The 15,902-nt window shown below is 44.9% G+C and overlaps 1 protein-coding gene across 1 annotated transcript in view; it reads left to right on the top strand.

Moving 5' to 3' along the window:
* Positions 1-7,470: 7,470 nt before the first annotated feature.
* The window catches only part of TRAPPC9 (trafficking protein particle complex subunit 9), a 488,202-nt gene continuing 479,770 nt past the window's right edge, over positions 7,471-15,902 (top strand). Inside the window, exons 1-3 of the mRNA XM_044293230.1 lie at positions 7,471-7,514; positions 8,396-8,996; positions 11,145-11,290. Coding sequence (XP_044149165.1) covers positions 8,413-8,996; positions 11,145-11,290 — 730 coding nt within the window. The 5' untranslated portion in view covers positions 7,471-7,514; positions 8,396-8,412. The remainder of the gene's footprint in view (positions 7,515-8,395; positions 8,997-11,144; positions 11,291-15,902) is intronic.

Genomic DNA, 15,902 nt, shown 5'->3' with positions numbered 1-15,902 from the left:
GTAATATTGGTCTTTCTACAATGTGCTTTTGCAGTAACAGTATAGTTTTATTATTACGTCCCTATCTGGTAGTAATGGCGGTGGTCAGGGTGTGGGGGTATTATTGGGTCACTATTTATTGCTAGTAGTTGTAGTCATGGTGTGGCGGTGCTCTGGGGTCTCTGTCTGGTGCTAATGTTAGAGGTCACGGTGTGGCGGTATTATTTAATCACTATCTAGTGGTAATGGTCTTGTTTAGTGTGTGGCAGTATTATTGGGTCACTATCTATTGCTAGTGGTTGTAGCCATGGTTTGGCGGTGCTCTGGGGTCTCTGTCTGGTGCTAATGTTAGAGGTCACGGTGTGGCAGTATTATTGGGTCACTATCTATTGCTAGTGGTTGTAGCCATGGTGTGGCGGTGCTCTGGTGCTAATGTTAGAGGTCACGGTGTGGCAGTATTATTGGGTCACTATCTATTGCTAGTGGTTGTAGCCATGGTTTGGCGGTGCTCTGGGGTCTCTGTCTGGTGCTAATGTTAGAGGTCACGGTGTGGCAGTATTATTGGGTCACTATATATTGCTAGTGGTTGTAGCCATGGTTTGGCGGTGCTCTGGGGTCTCTGTCTAGTGCTAATGTTAGAGGTCACGGTGTGGCAGTATTATTGGGTCACTATCTATTGCTAGTGGTTGTAGCCATGGTTTGGCGGTGCTCTGGGGTCTCTGTCTGGTGCTAATGTTAGAGGTCACGGTGTGGCAGTATTATTGGGTCACTATATATTGCTAGTGGTTGTAGCCATGGTTTGGCGGTGCTCTGGGGTCTCTATCTGGTGCTAATGTTTTAGAGGTCACGGTGTGGCAGTATTATTGGGTCACTATTGTTAGAGGTTGTAGTCATGGTTTGGCGGTGCTCTGGGGTCTCTGTCTGGTGCTAATGTTAGAGGTCACGATGTGGCAGTATTATTGGGTCACTATATATTGCTAGTAGTTGTAGTCATGGTTTGGCGGTGCTCTGGGGTCTCTATCTGGTGCTAATGTTAGAGGTCACGGTGTGGCAGTATTATTGGGTCACTATATATTGCTAGTGGTTGTAGTCATGGTTTGGCGGTGCTCTGGGGTCTCTGTCTGGTGCTAATGTTAGAGGTCACGATGTGGCAGTATTATTGGGTCACTATATATTGCTAGTGGTTGTAGTCATGGTTTGGCGGTGCTCTGGGGTCTCTGTCTGGTGCTAATGTTAGAGGTCACGGTGTGGCAGTATTATTGGGTCACTATCTATTGCTAGTGGTTGTAGCCATGGTTTGGCGGTGCTCTGGGGTCTCTGTCTGGTGCTAATGTTAGAGGTCACGATGTGGCAGTATTATTGGGTCACTATATATTGCTAGTGATTGTAGTCATGGTTTGGCGGTGCTCTGGGGTCTCTGTCTGGTGCTAATGTTAGAGGTCACGATGTGGCAGTATTATTGGGTCACTATATATTGCTAGTGGTTGTAGTCATGGTTTGGCGGTGCTCTGGGGTCTCTGTCTGGTGCTAATGTTAGAGGTCACGATGTGGCAGTATTATTGGGTCACTATATATTGCTAGTGGTTGTAGTCATGGTTTGGCGGTGCTCTGGGGTCTCTGTCTGGTGCTAATGTTAGAGGTCACGGTGTGGCAGTATTATTATTGGGTCACTATTGTTAGAGGTTGTAGTCATGGTGTGGCGGTGCTCTGGGGTCTCTATCTGGTGCTAATGTTAGAGGTCACGATGTGGCAGTATTATTGGGTCACTATATATTGCTAGTAGTTGTAGCCATGGTTTGGCGGTGCTCTGGGGTCTCTATCTGGTGCTAATGTTAGAGGTCACGGTGTGGCAGTATTATTGGGTCACTATATATTGCTAGTGGTTGTAGTCATGGTTTGGCGGTGCTCTGGGGTCTCTGTCTGGTGCTAATGTTAGAGGTCACGGTGTGGCAGTATTATTGGGTCACTATCTATTGCTAGTGGTTGTAGCCATGGTTTGGCGGTGCTCTGGGGTCTCTGTCTGGTGCTAATGTTAGAGGTCACGGTGTGGCAGTATTATTGGGTCACTATCTCTTGTTAGTGGTGGTAGTCATGGTGTGGCGGTGCTCTGGGGTCTCTGTTTGGTGCTAATGTTAGAGGTCACGGTGTGGCAGTATTATTGGGTCACTATTGTTAGCGGTTGTAGTCATGGTTTGGCGGTGCTCTGGGGTCTCTGTCTGGTGCTAATGTTAGAGGTCACGGTGTGGCAGTATTATTGGGTCACTATCTATTGTTAGTGGTGGTAGTCATGGTGTGGCGGTGCTCTGGGGTCTCTGTTTGGTGCTAATGTTAGAGGTCACGGTGTGGCAGTATTATTGGGTCACTATTGTTAGCGGTTGTAGTCATGGTTTGGCAGTGCTCTGGGGTCTCTATCTGGTGCTAATGTTAGAAGTCACGGTGTGGCGGTTCTATTTAGGCTTGTAAGTAGTATCAGCTGTAATATTGCTCTTTGTATAGTGCGTCTGACTATAGTACACAGCATGTGGTTGTGTTGTCGGTTCAGTATTTCCGCATATGGAGCCACAGTTTCGCCCCAGGGTGACCTCTTTCTACAACCGACCCTGGTCACTAAGTGCCATTAACCGGACACCGGCCGATTGATCTCCCGTAAGTGAGGCTGCCCTCCAGAATGGCTGGGTGAATTCCGTGGCACATATTTCACCCGCCGCTCTGACACACCCGCCGCTCTGGCGGTGGCACCTGCTGCTGCATATTCCTCCTGACATCTGATATATGCCTGCATTAGCGGGTTCTGTCATCACGGCAGATTCGCTTTGAAGGGATTTTCTTTACGTAAATCTGAATCACTGTATCTTTTTCTCGCACATTTTTGTCAGTTTCTAACATGGAATTGTAGCAAGTTTGTAGCAAATCTTCCGCATTGAGTTTAATGGCACCAAAGCCTCATTTTTTAGGGTGACCTATTCTTCTCCATTCATCTCCTTGTACATTGTTCCTCAGACCCCAATCGCCTCGCCCATCAGGGCCCCCCACTCTCCATGCACTTTATATCTGTGCATACACAGGCTAGACCATCCGGTTCCATCTGTACCCCCCTATTTAATCTGGAGGCTGGCCATTGTGCCCCCATACCCTCTTCACCCAGAGACCATGAGTAACGCTCTCTGTACGTCATCATTACCTCTGGATTACAGACGATCAATCACCACCAAAGTACAAATCTCTGGAAGAATTACATCTAATGACCACGGAATCTTCTTTCTTAAGGTCGGACTCCTTTAGGTGCCTTTTTTGCAAACTCCTGACGGCTTTCATGTGTCTTTTACTGAGGAGAAGCTTCTTTCTGGCCGCTCTGCCATAAAGCCCAGATTGGTGGAGGTGGCAGTGATGGTCGACCGTCTAGAAGTTTCTCCCATCTGCACACGGGATCTCTGGAGCTCAGCCAGAGTTATCTTTGGGTTCTTGGTCACTTCTCTTTCTGAAGCCTTTCTATCTGATTACTTAGTCTGGTGAGGCGGCCAGCTGTGGATAGAGTCCTGGTTGTTCCAAACGTCTTCCATTTCAGCATTAAGGAGTCCTCTGTGATCCTGGGAACTTTTAGTGCAGCAGAAATGTTTTTATCCCCTTCTCCAGATCTGTTCCTCCACACAATCCCATCTCTGAGCTCTACAGGCAGTTCTTTCCTCCTCCTGGACTGGTGAGACCTTATATAGACGGGGATGGGTCTTTCCAAATCATGTCCAGTCTTCTGAATTTACCACAGGTGAATCAATGTGAAGAAACATCTCAGAGATGATCCAGAGAAATGTCAAGTGTCATAGCAAAGGGTCTGATTACTTATGCCAATGTAAAATTTTCGTTTTTCCTTTTTAATAAGTTTGCAAAAAAATTTAAAATTCTATTTTCACTTTCTCATTATATTGAGTGCAGAATGATGGGGGGAAAGTTGGATTTTTTTTAAATATTTTATTTTAACACAAGAAACAACATAACAAAATGTGAAAAAAGTGAAAGGGTCTGAAGACTTTCTGAATACATTCTATCTCCTATCTATCATCTACTATCTATCTATCTATCTATCTATCTATCTATCATATATCTATCTATCTCCTATCTATCATCTACTATCTATCTATCTATCTATCTATCTATCTATCATATATCTATCTATCTCCTATCTATCATCTACTATCTATCTCCTATCTATCTATCTATCTATCTATCTATCTATCTATCTATCTATCTATCTATCTATCTATCATCTATCTATCTTTCTATCTATCTATCTCCTATCTATCTATCTATCTATCTCCTATCTATCATCTACTATCTATCTATCTATCTATCTTCTATCTATCTCCTATCTATCTATCTATCTATCTATCATCTACTATCTATCTATCTATCTATCTATCTATCTATCTATCTATCTCCTATCTATCTATCTATCTATCATCTACTATCTATCTATCTATCTATCTATCTCATATCTATCTATCATCTACTATCTATCTATCTATCTATCTATCTATCTCCTATCTATCTATCTATCTATCATCTACTATCTATCTATCTATCATCTACTATCTATCTATCTATCTATCTATCTATCTCCTATCTATCTATCTATCTATCATCTACTATCTATCTATCTATCTATCTATCTATCTATCTATCTATCTATCTATCTCCTATCTATCTATCTATCATCTACTATCTATCTATCTATCTATCTATCTATCTATCTATCTATCTATCTATATCCCATATCTATCTATCTATCTATCTATCTCCTATCTATCTATCTATCTATCTATTATCTATCTATCTATCTATCTCCTATCTATCTATCTATCTATCTATCTATCTATCTATCTATCTATCTATCTATCTATCTATCTATCTATCTATCTATCATCTACTATCTATCTATCTATCTATCTATCTATCTCATATCTATCTATCTATCTCATATCTATCTATCTATCTATCTATCTATCTATCTATCTATCTATCTATCTATCTCATATCTATCTATCTATCTCATATCTATCTATCTATTATCTATCTATCTATCTATCTATCTATCTATCTATCTATCTATCTATCTATCTATCTATCTATCTATCTCCTATCTTCTATCTATCTATCTATCTATCTATCTATCTATCTCATATCTATCTATCTATCTAATATCTATCTATCTCACAATCAACTACCTTATGTGTCACCCCCAATTCCTCATAGATTGTAAGCTCTTGTGAGCAGGGCCCTGACTCCTAGTGTTTCAGTTGCATATTATCCGGTTACTTTTGTTTTGTACATGAACCCTATGAATTTTTAAAGCGCTGCAGAATATGGTGGCGCTATATAAATAAATATTATTATTATTTATCTCCTATCTACCTATATATCTAGTTTAGGCTACTTTCACATTAGCATTTTTTGCGGATCCATCATGGATCTGCAAAAACACTTCAGTTACAATAAGGCTGGGTTCACACCTGAGCGTTTTACAGCGCGTTCCCACGCGCTGTAAAACGCTCAACAAGGAGAAACTAATGCTTCCCTATGGGAATGGTTCTCACCTGGGCGTTTTACAGCGCGTACGATCGCGCTGTAAAACGCCTGACGCCCCAAGAAGTACATGAGCTTCTTTGGGGCGTCTTGTCGCGCGTTCCCGTACATAGACTTTCGGGAACGCGCGACAATGGGCGTTCGCTTGTCTCTGTATGCGCGATTGCAAACGCCAGTACAATCGCGCATACAGAGCGCTCCATCGCGAACGCTCAGGTCTGAACCCAGCGTTATACAGCCGCCTGCATCCGTCATGAACGATCTGTATTTTGTCTTCTATAGCCAAGACGGATCCGTCATGCACACCATTGAAAGTCAGTGGGGGACGGATCAATTTTCTATTCTGTTAGGGAAACGCTCAGGTGTGAAAGCAGGGTAATAGAACAGTCCTATCCTGTTCCGTAATGCGGACAATAATAGGACATGTTCTATTTTATGGCGGAACGGAAATACGGACATACGGAAACGGAATGCACACTGAGTAACTTTCGTGTTTTTTTTGCGGACCCATTGAAATTAATGGTTCCGTATACGGTCCGCAAAAAAAACTGAACTGACAAGGAAAGAATATATGTTTGTGTGCATGAGCCCTTACATTGTGTGTCAGGACGGATCCGTCTTGCTCCGCCCCACATCGTGGACAGAAAAACGCTGCTTGCAGTGTTTTTTTGTCCGCGATCGGGGACGCAACCAAATGGAACGGAATGCATTCTGGAGCTCTCCGCTTTGTTCTGTTCAGTTTTGTCCCCATTGACAGTGAATGGGGACAAAACTGAAGCGGATCTTAATAGCGGAACCGTCAGCATCTGTTATGGACGGATCCGGTTGTATTATCTGTAACATCGCCAAGATGGATCCGTCATGAACTCCACTGAAAGTCAATGGGGGGGCGGATCCATTTTCTATTGTGTCAGAGAAAACGGCTCCGTCCCCATTGACTTGCATTGTGGGTCATGCTGGATCCGTCTTCCTCCGCATCCTATGACGGAATGAAAACCACAGCGTGCTGCTCTCCGGTATGGGAACGGAATGCATTTTGGCGCACTCTGTTCTGTCCCCATTGACAAAAGGATGGGGACAAAGCTGAAGCGTTTTTCCCAGTATTGAGACCCTATGACAGCCCCAATACCGGAAAATTTTAACGCTAGTGTGAAAGCAGCCTTACCCCATTCATCCTATGTATTAAATTGACCAATATGGAAAAGTGACTTATTTTAGTTGCACCTGGCGTTTTTAAACAAAAAAAAATGACCTATCGTTTTTTCTTTTTTTTTCTTTTACATTTCCAGGGTATAGAAAATGTAAACTTAAAATGACATAAAAATAAAGCTTCGCTAAAATTATTTCTATAACCAGACAGAAAAAGCATTCTGGCTTTCAAGGACGCATATGCTAATGCCTGTGATCAGGTAAATGGATCAGTATTTATCTGGTTAAGATGATGTCTCCCAGTGTGAACAGAGACCCACAGATCAAAAGGCACAAAAGAAGAAAAAAAAGCTAAATATCAAGAAAATGTTACTGATCTACAGCGCCATCTAGAGTTCAGCGCCGTCTCTGCCCTGTTTCCCTCTGCTCTTAATAGTCCTGGTAACTGGTGACGCGTTCCTTGCTAAAATATGATTGGCTCATTGTCAAAACAACAAGCTGGGAGCTGGCTGAGCTGCTCCAATCGTCAAGCTATGGAACGTACCATTTTCTTCATAACATAAGGGGGGTACTGATTTATTATCATTTATAAAAACGCAGCTTCTTGGTTCCTGGTTAAGTAAGCGATAGTTATAGAATGTCTGGGTGTGATCAATGACGGTCTCCACCTTCTTCGGTTGGAGGGAGAGTTGCCTTTATAATTATACCCCCCCCTTTCTCGGTCGAGTTGTGGGCGTGGCCGACCAGCTCCTCATCGTTCGGAAGCAGGAAGTGGCAGGCAGTGTTGGGAGAGAGGAGCTGAGAGACAGGTGGGTGATTGGCAGCTGCTGCCTGTGCTGCCCCCTGCTGTTCGCTGCCTCTCTGCACGCGGCGTCATCAGGGGCCCCTCTGTGTCTCCTTAGTCCATACATTTGGAGCCATTGTTTTGTCCTTGGTTCTCTATATAGGACCTATACACCTGACATGTATATAGTCTGCTTCTGAGGGATGTATGTACATGGTAATACATCACTTGGGGCCCCAGGTACTGATGTTATGTGGCCCCTGCACCTATACCCAGCTATAAGGACAGTTTAGCCTCTACTGTCAGGGAATTTATATGTTGTATTGTGGGGCCCCTGAGAATACCATTCACACAGGAGCCCATATATCTTGCAGTAGGTGCCCCCAGCAGTTCTGCTATAATTGGCCCCTGGTGGTCATATTGACCCTGGGTACCATGCAGGCCCGTCATTCTTGGTATAGGGCCCGGTATTTTATGCATTCATTAGGGGACTTCTGTTGCTTTGCGACCGGCTCAGTCTGTCTGGGTCATATAACCATATGCAATATTTTGTGGCCCAGTAGATCTGGAGTCGGGGTCCCCCCCCATTTTTTTTGGGGGGGGGGGGGGGGGGCTGGGCACATAATTTTTTCACCCCTTTTATTTTTGGGGCCCCAAGTCCTGCATCAGGATCCCCTGTGTTTAAGACTCCATGTAGCTTGGTATGCCTATAGGTATCTTCTCATTGTATGACCGTACCTGTTCAGCACAAGGGCCCCCGGCACCAGTGAGACACATATTTTAGGGCCCATGTACATTGTGTATTGCAATAGGCAGATGACTTGATAATGTGGCCCTGAAGACGATTGTTTTGGGCCCCCCCCCCCGACTCTCTTCAGGGTCCTCACCATTCTTCTCTCTTCACAGGAGCTTCACGTGGCAGAATGAGTGTCCCAGATTACATGCAATGTGCCGAGGACCACCAGACCCTCCTGGTGGTGGTCCAGTACGTGGGGGTCTTAAAAAGTGAGAATTTCTTCAAGATCTACAAGCGCATCTCCTCAGTGTCTCAGGTGAACGTCAACAACTCTCAGCGCGTCCTGTACATCCGCTATCGGCATCAGTACCTGGTGGAGAACAACGACTGGGGAGACTTCCAGACCCATCGGAAGGTGGTGGGCCTCATCTGTGTGGCTGAATGCGGCCTCCCTAACGAGCTGCCCCCCATATTCCGGAAATACGAGCAGAACAAGGAGGTCTACAGCTCCACCCTGTACGACTTCAGGCTCTTTGTATTTGGGCTGAAGGAAGAGCCGGCCGATCAGTCCCGGACCGACAGAGCCTTCTACCCCAGCTACGACGACTGTGAGTCCGTGGAGAAGCAGGTGGAGGACTTCATCCAGTCCTTGCACATTGTGTTGGAGAGCAAAAGGCTGGACAGGACCAGCGAGAAGTCCGGGGAGAAGATCCCGCTGCTCTATGTGCCGTATGAGAAGAAGGATTTTGTGGGGCTGGATCCGGACAGCAGGTTCGTGCAGATGGTTGTGTCTCGCCGGATGCGTTGTGGACTGTTAGGGGCTCTACCCAACAAACATGCTGCAAAGGAGGGTAGAATCCGACCAGAGACGTCTACGTTGTGCGGCTGAGTCACCGGCCCACATTACTAATGTCCATGCATCTAGTTCTGCAGGAAGCCTCTATGCCGAGCTCAAGGGGTGTGGCTTACCAGTAAATGGGTGTGGCTTTCCCAGGAAGGGGGAGTGACCTGACATGCACAATAAAGTTAGCGTAAAAATTCTGTCTCACTAGATAAGTAAATGAATAGTTGGTAAAAATTTAGACAAAAAATCCTGCACCAGAATTATCATCCAGATTCAGCCCCTGTGATAAATTTGGTGCAGGTCTAGACTGTGTAAAGGTTAAAGGGGTTCTCCGGGCTTTTAATATATAAATGACCTATCCTCAGAATAGGTCATCAATATCAGATCGGCGGGGGTCCGACACCCCCGCTGATCAGCTGTATGAAGGGAAGGCGCGTGGAGTGATCGCGTGCCGCCTCTCTTCATGCTTGCTGTAGAAATAGCAGCACTGGGCAGGAAGTGAGAAGGTGGACGGCACTCGCGCACCTTCCCTTCATACAGCTAATTGGCGGGTGGGACCTATTCTGAGGAAAGGTCATTAATATCAAAAGCCCGGAGAACCCCTTTAAGTAAATCCTACATACATTACATTACTTATCCTGTACTGTACTGAGAGTTATGTCCTGTATTATACTCCAGAGCTGCACTCACTATTCTGCTGGTGCAGTCACTGTGTACATACATTACATTACTTATCCTGTACTGATCCTGAGTTACATCCTGTATTATACTCCAGAGCTGCACTCACTATTCTGCTGGTGCAGTCACTGTGTACATACATTACTTATCCTGTACTGATCCTGAGTTATATCCTGTATTATACTCCAGAGCTGCACTCACTATTCTGCTGGTGCAGTCACTGTGTACATACATTACTTATCCTGTACTGATCCTGAGTTATATCCTGTATTATACTCCAGAGCTGCACTCACTATTCTGCTGGTGCAGTCACTGTGCATTACATTACTTATGCTGTGCTGATCCTGAGTTATATCCTGTATTATACTCCAGAGCTGCACTCACTATTCTGCTGGTGCAGTCACTGTGTACATACATTACATTACTTATCCTGTACTGATCCTGAGTTACATCCTGTATTATACTCCAGAGCTGCACTCACTATTCTGCTGGTGCAGTCACTGTGGACATACATTACATTACTTATCCTGTACTGATCCTGAGATACATCCTGTATTATACTCCAGAGCTGCACTCACTATTCTGCTGGTGCAGTCACTGTGTACATACATTACATTACTTATCCTGTACTGATCCTGGGATACATCCTGTATTATACTCCAGAGCTGCACTCACTATTCTGCTGGTGCAGTCACTGTGTACATACATTACATTGCTTATCCTGTACTGATCCTGGGATACATCCTGTATTATACTCCAGAGCTGCACTCACTATTCTGCTGGTGCAGTCACTGTGTACATACATTACATTGCTTATCCTGTACTGATCCTGAGTTACACCCTGTATTATACTCCAGAGCTGCAATCACTATTCTGCTGGTGCAGTCACTGTGTACATACATTACATTACTTATCCTGTACTGATCCTGAGTTATATCCTGTATTATACTCCAGAGCTGCACTCACTATTCTGCTGGTGCAGTCACTGTGTACATACATTACTTATCCTGTACTGACCCTGAGTTACAGCCTGTATTATACTCCAGAGCTGCACTCACTATTCTGCCGGTGCAGTCACTGTGTACATACATTACTTATCCTGTACTGATCCTGAGTTACATCCTGTATTTTACTCCGGAGCTGCACTCACTATTCTGCTGGTGCAGTCACTGTGTACATTACATTACAATATCCTCTAGTTTTCCCCACTTACAAGCTTTGTGCAGACACTGAACATGCAGGGATTGCTGGGTTTTCGGCTCTGATGCCTGCAGCATTGTGAGTGTAGGTCCTTTATACAGCATTACTTGTCCTTCACGTCTGTCGGCTGCTCTCTCTCTCCAGCGTCTCCATGTTGTACACGTATGTAACCTGTCATGTTGCTCGTTCTCCTGTAGGCATTACAAGAAGCGGTGTCAGGGTCGTATGCGGAAACACGTGGGGGATTTAAGCCTGCAGGCCGGGATGCTGCAGGACGCCCTCGTCCATTATCACATGGCGGTGGAGCTCCTGCGAGCCGTCAATGACTTTGTGTGGCTGGGAGGTAAGAGATGAGCGATCAGTCATGGACTGGAATAAATCATGAATCTGCGCAGTGTAAACATATAAAAAACTAGATTTGTACCATTTTATGATGGGGAAAAATATTAAATGGTTTTTCCAAGATTTTTGTGTTGATGGCCTTCCCTCAGAATTAGGCTCTCAATATATGATTGGAGGGGGTCCGACTCCCCGCACTCCTGCCGATCAGCTGTTCTGCAATAGCGTTGGCTCCGGAACTCCTCAGCTCCATCCATTGTGTAGTAACCAGCTCTGTCCACTACACAATGGAGGGAGCTGTGGAGTTCTGGTGCCTCCTTCCGATGCTGGAGCTAGTTCCCCACTGATCAGATATTGATGGCCTATCCCAGGATTGCCCAACCTGCGGCCCTCCAGCTGTTTCAAAACTGCAACTCCCAGCATGCCTGGACAGCCTACAGCCATGATGGCATGCTGGGAGTTGTAGTTTTGCATCAGCTGGAGGACCACAGATTGGTCTATCCTGATGGCCAGCACTCCTGTCCTTTTTTTTCTTTTTTTTTTGTGGTTTTCCACTGATTTTTATAAGTGTGTGGGGTACAGTGTCTTTAAAGATGGCTCCCACTCCAGAGCTGAATGGGCACCATAGCTGCCAGGCGCCTGCTGTTTCACACAGTACGCACCCGGGGCTGATATCTGCAATCGTCAATACTGCCGTTTAACCCATCAGATGCCATGTTCATATGTGACTACGGTATCTGAAAAAAAAAAAAAACTTGAAGCGCGCACTTCCCGTGCAGGATCGCCTTCCCCTGGCTGTGATCGGGGAAGGTGTTCCTTAGTAGTAATAGGCCAGAGCCTGTACAAGGCTTCTTGACCTGTTACTGGTATATCCCAGTGCAGCCCTGCAGGTGGCAGCACCGCAATGGGATTCAGTAATGGATAAAAATAAATGTAATGAATGATTGCCCCAAAAAACGTTACAAAAAAGTTTAAAAAAATATATAAAAATTCAAATCATCCCCCTTTCCCCAAAATGAAAATAAAAATTAATAAACAGTAAAAAATAAATAAACATTGTAGGCATTGCTGTGTCTGAAAATGCCCATATAATTACATGTTTAAAGTATTTATCTCATTTGGTGAATGGCATAATTCACAGTTTTTTTGTTTGTTGTTGCTTTACCTCCCCCCCCAAAAAAATTTTAAGAAAAAGTCATAGACACTCCAAAATGGTATCAATGAAAAGTACAGATCGTCCTGCAAAGAATGAGCCCCCCACACAGCTCTGTTATATGAAAATAGCATTTTTTCCCCAAAGTTTTTATAAATTTTTTACCCATGATTAACACACAAGAAAAATAATAGAAATGTGGTCTAATTGTAATCGTACTGATGAGTCAGTTTTACCGCTTAATAAATACCGTAAAATTTAAGACTGGCGGAATTGCATATTTTTTCCAATTCAACCACATTTTAGATTTTTTTCCGCTGCATCCTATGGAATATTAAATGTTGCCATTTGAAAGTAAAACTCGTCCCACGAAAACAAGCCTCCAGAGGGATATGTGAATTGAAAAAAAAATAAGTTATGGCCCTGGGACGGCGGGGAGTAAAAAATGAAAACGCAAAAACAGAAAATCGTCCGGTAATGAAGTGGTTAATTTCCTTCAGAACCCTGCACGAGCTCTAGCGCCGACCTGCGCCGGCTCACCGTAGCCGTAGATGTGATTTTCCGGTGCACTGACTTTGTGCATTGTGTTTAGACTGGTCTGTGAATCGCCAGTCTACGTTAATCTGCCCCAAAGTTTATGTAACGCCTCAGAAGTTCCTTCCATTGATTTTACTGATGCAAGTGGTGTGGCCAGGACTGGAAAGGGGGTTTAGGCCCCGCCCCTACTTCAACCGAAGCCCTCAGTTGCATATAGAATAAGTGTCTTCTTTCTCGCTTGTATCATTGGGGGACACAGAAGACCACGGGTATAGCAGCTGCCACTAGGAGGCGACACGAAGCAAAAAATATGTTAGCTCCTCCCCTCAGCTATACCCCTCCTGCAGACACTGAGCTAATCAGTTTTAGCTTAGTGTCCATAGGAGGCAGACCTCCCTGCTTTGCAGGTCTGTTGATTTTTTTTCTTTTCATTTTTCTCTTTTTCTTTCCTTTAGCTGGGCTGCTGGCAGTCTCCAAGCTGCCTGCGTTCCCACCCAAGAGACGGGAGTCCAGGGGGTCCCCAAGCCCGCTGCTCGTTCCCGATCTCCAGAAGGCAAGGAGGACCAGAGGTTCCTAAAGCCTCTGTATCCCGTCACCAGGTCCGGCCTCCGCTAAGTCCCATCTGTTACCAGTGTAGCTACCCTCACCAAGCTGGTGACCCGGCTGGAGCCAGGGGGGCAGAAAACGCCAAGGCCCCATTCCTGCTCCCTCCCCCTTCTCAGGTTTTCCCATGTAAATGTCCCCCACGGAGGCCTGCTTACCTTCCCCTGAGGCCTCAGTTTCGGCAGGCGTCCCTTGCCTTCAGTACTACTGCGCTGGGCAAAATGCTCCCTGGACTGGAGACAGCTGGGGGTTTAGATTTGAGCTGTATGTGATTAAAAACTATATATATATTATTAATCCTCGGAGCAATTGTTCTGGTTCTGGCCAAGCTGCCAGTTCGGTTGATGTACTGCTCCAAATTAATTAAGATACGTGCACGGAGAGATCAGACAGACAACTCACTACATGGAGTTAATCAGTATCTCTGGTTTATTTCTGAAAACAACATGGGTTTCATGAGAGGAGGGAGTGAGGGGGGGGGTGAAAGATAAAGTATATATTTTCTATTGGCTATGAACTCTCTACTTTTCTGTAACCTTGACGGCCAGAGGAAATTCCTCCTCACTCCCCCCCCTTGTTCCTGGGTGAAACCGTTACTACTTCTTTCTTTGTAACTGCTTGCTTGAGCTGAACGGAAACCACAAAGAAACACATGATAAAAACACAAAGTAAGATTCTAGTTTATAGGTGTTGGCAGAATGCCTGGCCGCCATCTTAGCTCAACAAGCAAGTATCCATTTTGTATCTATAGTCCATAACAGTCCCCCCTTGGAGACTTGATTGTAGACTTTCCCTTCGCCTAGCGAATCCCCTGGGCATACCATTCGTATCCTCTTCACCCGCAGTGGCGACAACCTACCCCTTATAGGTAGGCTCCCGGTTGCTCGGACTTGTGGTAATACCCTGGGATTCATCTCACCCTATCTCAGCCAGGCATCATTGTGAGGAGGGGGAGCTGTGTTGAACGATGTTTCCTTCTGTCCTTCCTCATCGTAGAGGAGCATAATAGGTCGTTCATCAGTTTTCTTCATTCTTTTTGAAAAGCGGGTCACACAAATAAGAACGAGCTTAATCACTACATATATCACCAATATTATTAGGGCTACCTGCAATATTACCTGGACAATTCCCATGAGCCAACCCCCAATACCTTTGAACCAGTTATTGGGGTTAGGGAAGAGAAGGTATCAGACCACCATGTATCTTTATCAGCTTTATGTGCATACAGCCATTTATCTCTTAAATCCGCCATTTTCTCTATACCCACCTTAACTTGCAAATTACCCTGCGGGTCTATGTAATGGCAACAAGAGGGTCCCACAACCTGGCACATACCTCCATCTTTAGCTGTAGCATAATCTAGAACTAATGTGTGTTGGTTGGTGACAATGATTAACTGGTTTTGCACAATGTTTGAGGTATTCATAAGTCTCATCACTTCCCATATTTGGTCATCCAGGTAGTCTGTTGCTACTACCAGATGATCCCACATCTGCGCTATCATGGGATATATGAAGATGGAACTAACAATTTTGTTGGTAATGCTCGTCTCTACTACATGTGGCTTGCCATTTGGTCTGGGTGTGTTATCTTTGGCCCTACGATACAAGGTGTGTTTAGGTACTGCATTTATGCCAATGTCAGAGTGTGGTACTATAAAGGTAGCAGGAGTAAGCCTGGCGATGGTGCACAGTCCTGTGACATTCTGGGATAACCATTTGTATGCTTTGTGTCCACAAACTAAGTATATATCTTCTGGAACTTCTATTTATTGAATAATCGGGTAATTAGTTTGGCTAATTGTGTCCCTTTCACCAACTCATATCCTTTTGACTGACCTTCGGTGTCGTTAGCTGATATACCTGTCAGGAGATCCTGTACAGTACGGTTGTTGCAGGGCAGATCCTTTCCGTTCTCAGCATCTACACCAATACACTGCACGTGGCTGTCTGTTTTTGAATCATTGCAACCTGAGTGTATGTGTGGACTAAATGTCATACCTTTGGTTTGTACTTGGAGACAATAACAGTGTGTCCAGCTAGGAAAACATGTGACATTAGCCCAGTGTCCCATTCATTACCCAGTGGCGTGAACACTGCAGATATGCCCACTGTCAAAGTCATGATCAGTATGTGAATCCTCATGGCTTATTGTTCCAGGGTCGTCGGGACAGCCTTTACTCTTTTACAATGTGAGGCGTGGATCCAGGTAAGCCTCCCTTCGAGTTTCACAGAGGTCGGGGTAGTCAGCAACACCTGGTACGGCCCCTCGTATCGTGGTTCGAGGGTGTTTCTGACGTGTTTCTTGACCACCACCCACTCTC

The sequence above is a fragment of the Bufo gargarizans genome, chromosome 5 (genome assembly GCF_014858855.1).
Source record: "Bufo gargarizans isolate SCDJY-AF-19 chromosome 5, ASM1485885v1, whole genome shotgun sequence".
NCBI lineage: Eukaryota > Metazoa > Chordata > Amphibia > Anura > Bufonidae > Bufo > Bufo gargarizans.
This window is presented reverse-complemented; position numbering and strand designations above follow the sequence as displayed.